Source organism: Patiria miniata, unplaced genomic scaffold, assembly GCF_015706575.1.
Source record: "Patiria miniata isolate m_02_andy unplaced genomic scaffold, ASM1570657v1 HiC_scaffold_1, whole genome shotgun sequence".
NCBI classification, from domain to species: Eukaryota; Metazoa; Echinodermata; class Asteroidea; order Valvatida; family Asterinidae; genus Patiria; species Patiria miniata.
This window is the reverse complement of record NW_024037047.1, coordinates 19,352,090-19,358,792: the sequence shown is the minus strand read 5'-3', so window position 1 is coordinate 19,358,792 and position 6,703 is coordinate 19,352,090. Positions and strand designations below refer to the sequence as shown.

General features: G+C 39.3%; 1 protein-coding gene across 1 annotated transcript; it reads right to left on the bottom strand.

The window, feature by feature from the left end:
* Nucleotides 1-3,642: 3,642 nt before the first annotated feature.
* On the bottom strand, nt 3,643-6,262 carry LOC119743566 (retinoschisin-like). The gene is made up of 3 exons (XM_038220075.1): nt 6,134-6,262; nt 4,426-4,600; nt 3,643-3,853 (listed from the first exon to the last, which is right to left on the bottom strand). The coding sequence occupies exons 1-3, from the start codon at nt 6,238-6,240 to the stop codon at nt 3,707-3,709; spliced, it is 429 nt and encodes a 142-aa protein (XP_038076003.1). The 5' UTR covers nt 6,241-6,262; the 3' UTR covers nt 3,643-3,706.
* Between the last annotated feature and the right edge of the window lie 441 nt (nt 6,263-6,703).

Genomic DNA, 6,703 nt, shown 5'->3' with positions numbered 1-6,703 from the left:
TTAATCTGTCAAGTGTTGATCTAGGTGGGTCATCATACTGGGGGGATGGGTTAGACATGTTAGATTGTGACATTTGATCCCATGAAGTTTCAGACTCCATGTCATCCTCCATTGTTAGTGGAAATCCAGGCCTAGGTTGGCCCAGAAATCTGGAAAACCTGAATTACAGCCTCCTGATATTGAGATTTTGCTTACCAGAAGAACGATGCCAGCAAGATCTTGTACTCAGAATCGAAGATCGAAGCAAAAAAAAACAGTCACTGTTTTTTCAGAGATTCAAAAACTTTTCGCGCGCTCACGAGCATCCAGAAAACACGTCCGATCACCGCGAAACCATACATCCGATCCTCGGCGTCCTATGAAATCTGATTTATTTCATCCTCTAATTTGGGCTCTAATTACTCTCACCGTTGACTTTTTAATGTCATTATGTTTTGCTCTCTATGAAGGAATGTCTTCAGAAGTTCAGAGAGTGTTATTGCCACACTGAGTGCGATTGCAACACTTATCGGAATCAGGACCCTGTTAATGTTATAAGGCCGATGGGTAAAAGTGAAAACCAAAAAAAAAAAATCCAGTGAAGTACCGCTCGAATGCGGGCGCCCTCTCCCCAGGGCGTGCCGCGGACTGCATTGACCAGAGGGAAGCTTTTTCAATACCACAAAGTCGATCCTACATGGATGATTGCCGCGAATGGCGCAATACATGAACATGCAATAATATAATGAATATAACAACTCAGTGGAAGGAGTCACTGATGTAGTCTAGTGCATACTGCATGAACTGTCATTGCTTTTCTTTTCATTCATTATTTGTTTAATTTCGTTCCCCTAAAAAGGTTATTTATACAGCAATTTAGGGCATTTTTGTTTTGTAGTTTGGGAATGTGGTTTGGAGAATTTCAAGGAAAACAAGTATCGATGAATGTAATATCGCTTCAATTGTGCATAATAGTGGTAAAGATCTGGCGATTTTGGAATCTAGAGAGGTGAAGGGAAAACCATAGTTGCGAAAATGAGTAGGTACACGTTGACCTTTGGGGTATTTTTGCCCTTGTGGTTGCTACTTTGGGGTAACCTTATGACCGAAAATCACTTTGTTCGGCAATTATGATGGTCTTTTTGTCTGTAAATTGTATACAACTTTTTTTTTTGGCAATCAAACTTGGACTGGCAGCAGGTCGTTTCGTTCATCTCATCTTTACACAAAGCACATCAGCCGATGAAATACAAATTAAGCTAGAAATGTGTGTTGTGTACGAAAACAAGCTGTTTCGTCTGTTTTTGAAATGGTTCTGTGAGATGTGATGACTCATCATAATATTTCATCATGAATTCACTGTGTCATTATAAATGTCATATGCATGAATAATACACAACACTATACACAAAGTACAACTGAATCAGACCTTTACTTCTCGCGAGACCTCAGCAAATTGCGCCTTAAATGTGAGGTCACATGACACGTCATCACGACTGAAATTTACATTTATAACACTGTAATGATTCAACCCAATTGGATTTATCTTCAGGAGATGTCTTCAGGAGATATCGGGCTTTCAAAAATGCACCTTTAATGTGACGCAGCTTGACACCTGATGACGCCATGAGTCTAAAATCGAAATTCCATCTACACTCGCGATGTTTATTGGTGACCTGGATGTTGAGGTTATCCGAGAACTTGGCACAGGAGCTGTCGTTGCCAAGACATTCGAGAAAAAAATTGAGACCGATACAAATGTAAAGATTTTGGGTTCAGCGGAATTTCTGAAAAGTCACGCACGGTCGAATGAATCATTTACATGCCGAACAATAGGAGTCCTCCGTGGTACCCGTTGAATCGTATGCGCATGCGCTTCAAATAACAATGATTCATGTTTGCAACCTTATAAATAATTCAACCAAGGCCTCACAAAATGTTAGAAAAATCTTTCGCGCCGAGTTCGCATCCGCTCCGCTTCGTGGCTTCGCAGCTTCACCAAAGCCACGATAGTATGGCCCAAGGTTCCACTGTTTAGTAAACGCTCCAATTAGCCATTTGACGGCAATTCAACATATGACGCGGTAAACGTCAACATCCCTAGATAATGTTTTCAAGATCCCCAGAGGATGTTTCAGGAGGAGACTAACAAAGTACCTAATAAATGGGTCGTTCATTGCGTTATCTATTCATGGTGCACTTGTCAGACAGCATGTACCATAAAGTAACATGGGAGTAACGAGGAGGGGGACCAAGGGAATTTTCTTCTTTCCCTTGACAAAAATAAAATAAAGAAAGAAACACAAAATGAAGAGAAAACAATATACAATATACACATTTCCTTGCTTTCGAAATAGTGGTCACAGACAATCAAATGTGCACTGGCCGCAAATCCATTCTGCTTTCTAATCCTATCGCAACGCACATCTACTGATCTGATTCGAGTTATGATTCGATCATGGAACAAATCAAGCAAATACTAAACAAGCAAGACCAAATACATGGTTTATTTATAGACATTTTTTATTTCACAAATAGGAACATAACCGCTAAGCAAAAACAACAGTTAAATAATAAATGTACAATATTGGTATATCCCTCAATGAGATCAAGATGGCTGCCTCTTAGCTTCTCTTTACGATAACTCGTCGATATTCGCACAGAACTACGAATATTTGGGAAATATTCTCTTATATTCTTTTCTTTTCTTAATAATTTCTGCATTCACAAAAGCTAACCTCCACCGTATTTGACCTCTAAAAGTTTGTAATTTTGGAATTCTGATAAACCTGTACATCCACAGCAATAAGTCATCACATTGATAACATTGTCCAACACTATACTAACAATATTACAATATATAATAGCAATAAAATGTTACTTTTCCGTAACAATACACTATACATCTAACACCAAAATGTGCTCCGAAATGATTGTACAATGATTTAATATCGTGACTTAAATTGTCTTATATTTACAGCAAAATACCACAGTGAATAACATCTAGAAGCAAAAGCCCCATCTTACTCGGCACAAAAGCGAACGCGAACGCGCTGTGAGTTGGCAAAAGAAAAACCACACTTTTCAACTCGGGCGAATTTCACGGCGAATGATCCTGACCTCAGATGCGCTTTGCAATGGAATTCGAGTGAAGTATATGAACCGGCCCTCATTCAAACAGTTTGATTACTAAAATATTTCAATTATCGAGAGGTTTCCCTGTTCCCACAATTCACTTTGATTTTCCGAGTTTATTGTTTTGGTCAATTATGTATTGTATTTTTAACAGTTCATTGATTTTTGTTTATTTCGAACAATGTATGAATATAATACATTGTATTGAAGATTGAAGATAGCAGCACAGCTTAACATACATTTTGTTTTTACTATACAACAAAGTACCACAATTATAGTTTAGACGTTTCTACTTACAGCGCAAATACTATGAAAAAAAAACACCAGAAAACCGCTATAACTTTTCAAGAGATACACAAGGCCAAGTTTTCACACGTACTTCGCTTTCTCTTTTCTCAAGACACAAATTCACGCGAGGGCCCTTAGTGATTATTCCAAATCCTCAGTTTGTTTTTGCTTTCTGAAAAATATTCCTCTTACCAAATATACTAATTTTTTTAATAATCAATATTCAATATAGAAGTCGAATTTATTTTGCATTGAATGAAATGTCAGCGCTGTCGAACAGAATCAACTGAATGCTTCAGCTGAATTAATCACGGCGACATCCAAGCAGCTCCAATCGCAGAGCAACATAACCATACCATCCAGTAGGCTCAATGCGCACTACCGTGGCGACCACACTCTCATCAAACAGGTTAGTGACCGGGGTGTCGCCATCAGTGTTACCGATGAACACCTGAAATGAATCCCAATGCAATTAACGCATGTTAGCAACAAAAGTAGCCTCCTTGCAGTAACGTCTTAGACCAAGACTATTAAAAGAGCGGACAATCTCAACAGTCGTCCTTCCAAACAGAATGTCAACAAACCGTAAATATATAAAAAAGTAAACTGTGTGTCCTGGGTGGGAACTCACTTTTAAGTTCTTATTCAGCCATATAAACTTCTCTAAACTGGGCTCCATGGGTTATTACTTCAGCTTAAGAGCATTTTACCTTTTTTTTTTACTTAAAGTAATTTTCTCATGAAAAACCTTTCTATTGGAGAATGTAGCATCAATATTTTCTGTCGTTGCTTCTTTGGTTGCTATAATTAGACACGATTTCGGAATTGCTAAATGATTGCATTAGCATGGAACCGAATAACGTCGTACAGAATACAGCTATCAAAATTCGAGAAAAGCCCAAACTAAATTATAATTTAAAGAAAAGTTACGTTTACAATATTGTGGTTTTTTTTGCCAAAACTGTCCAACGTATATCAGTTAAATTTAGCTTACAGCAAGACTTAGTCATGATTGATACCCACCTTGTTATTTCCGTTTCCATCTGTTACGTGTTCATAGTCAGATGAGGACTGCTTCTTGTACGACACCTTGTACTTCTTCACATAATAATCGTGAGAGGGGTAGCCTTGTGTGATGACCCCGCTGACCACTGTAGGCTCATCGAGGTTCACCTCGATCCAGGCATTGGTGAAGTAACTGTACACAGAGGGAAGAGAGGATGAGGAACAATGAAATAACAATACTCCGCAAATCCGGTTGTGGAATGGATTTGAAAATTGAACACAGTTATTGAAAGTCGTTACAGTGTGTAATTCAAATGCGCATCCGGGTTGGGCTTTGGCCGGGATAATATTTGTTTTGTAATGAAAAAGAGAACTAAACAAAAAAAGATTGTTGGACAAAATAAAACAAAATGCAGGGGCGGATCTAGACTGCCATTTGCCGGGGGGGGGGCTAGAATTGTAATGAAGGGTCCAGGACTTTCGAGCGCGGAGCGCGAAGCCCTTACGGCGTGGAGTCCGGGGCCCACTTTAGGGCCCCGGAAACATTTGGATTTTAGATGCTCTGTGGTGCAATTTGAGGCGATTCCTGGTCACTTTCTACCGTTTACAAAACGTTTTAAACATCGAAAATTCCATTTAAATGTGTTATTTTTGTGTTCTTTATAAAGTTTGTTATGCACTCAAAGTTGAGAACTATGTTCCATCTCCGTATTTTTTCACAACTTCTTATTTTGGAAAGGGATTTAGGCCACTTGCAGTCCGAGCCTCAGCCATTCGCTGAAGGTACCAAAAGGTGGGGGCACTGCTAGGGTGAAATTATAGCATAGAGGAAATTTGGCCGGAGGACTAAGGCGAGCGCTGAGCACGGAGCGCGAAGCCCTTATGGCATGGGGTCCGGGGCCCATTTAAGGGCCCCGGGAAATTTTGGATCGTAGATGCTCTGTGGTGCGATCTGAGGCGTTTCCTGGCCACTTTCCCCTGATTTTTTTGCAGAAGTTTTTAAAGTTATGAGGGAATATTTTGTTTCATTTGTTTCAAATACATATAGGCCTATAAACTCTTGCTCTTATGAAGTTTCTTCTGCATTCAAAGCCTTAAGTTGAGAACATGCACATAATTTGTAATTGTTCCGCGCTCGGTCACATAACTGACATGAATTTGAATATGTCATTACAGCGGATCCATATTTGGGAAGTGTAACAAACTGGCATGAAACGTATCCGAAAAATATTTTAATAGAATCTGAAGTGGCCATTGTTTGATTTTGTTTAGTCACCAAGCCCAGAGCGTGAAAACGGTTTGACTTTATACGCATTGTACGCAGCAGTTGCTCGTGTGCAGTCTCATGGACGTATGACGCGCTAAAAAATACGCGAAATGAGACTCCACTACAGTTTGTTTTCCCTTGTTTTATCCGCATATCGTGCGACCATCATAACCTGCGCATAAAGTCTTAGGAGGTGCGTGAAAATTGCAACGGCTTTTGTACGATTGTTCTTCCTCAAACTCAAAACGGGTGGCTCATCGGATCACCGTCCGTTCTTCCGTTGCCCCCCCCCCCCGCGCTGGATCCGCCAATGAAACATAACATAAAAAAAAACATTGATTCAATTAGATGTTCATTAATTAAACACATTCAGGAGCGTTTTGTGGCATTGTAATGATACAGAGGGAATATAGATATGAGAGTTACGTGTCAGGTGTTGTATTTCCCTTTGATACATACTAGGCTTGCCATCCAATGTAATTGTTTAGGCGTGCCTGACTTGCAGGGCAACAGCTGCGAATATTGGACGCCGAGATGCGATTATCTTGTATTGTCCCGTTCTCCATACCAAGGGGTTGCAGACTGGAACACTCTGCTGGTGACAAATGAGTGAACAAATGGAACATTTATTCATAATTATTGATAATTAAAAAAAAAACCACTCATATCGTGAGCAAGATCATTTGATCCTAAACCGTGATTGGGTGTAAAACACATAATAATACTTCAAATTTTACCTTAAATAAATCAGAATGAAAATACATGGAGCATGACTATGCACCAAAGGATTTTCCGTTGTTGATCTTTTTTCTGGTTTTACTTTGGGGACTTGCATAAAACAAACCATTTTTTTCGAAATGGGTGGAGTCGAACGTATAACATTTTTTGTGGCAAAAAATCAAACGTGAAACAAATTAAGCACGACAAGCATATCTCCTCATTTCGCACATTAGCAGGTGTTTAATGTCAATTGCAGCATCGCAATTAACATCATTCAAAATAGAATGTTCAATCCCAATGCAATAAATG

Coding starts and splice junctions, on each gene's coding strand:
- LOC119743566 (XM_038220075.1), bottom strand. CDS start 6,240: ATGGAGAACGGGACAATACAAGATAATCGCATCTCGGCGTCCAATATT. Junction 4,601..6,133: donor TACATTGGATGGCAAGCCTA/GTATGTATCAAA, acceptor CTCTGTGTACAG/TTACTTCACCAATGCCTGGA. Junction 3,854..4,425: donor ATGGAAACGGAAATAACAAG/GTGGGTATCAAT, acceptor GATTCATTTCAG/GTGTTCATCGGTAACACTGA.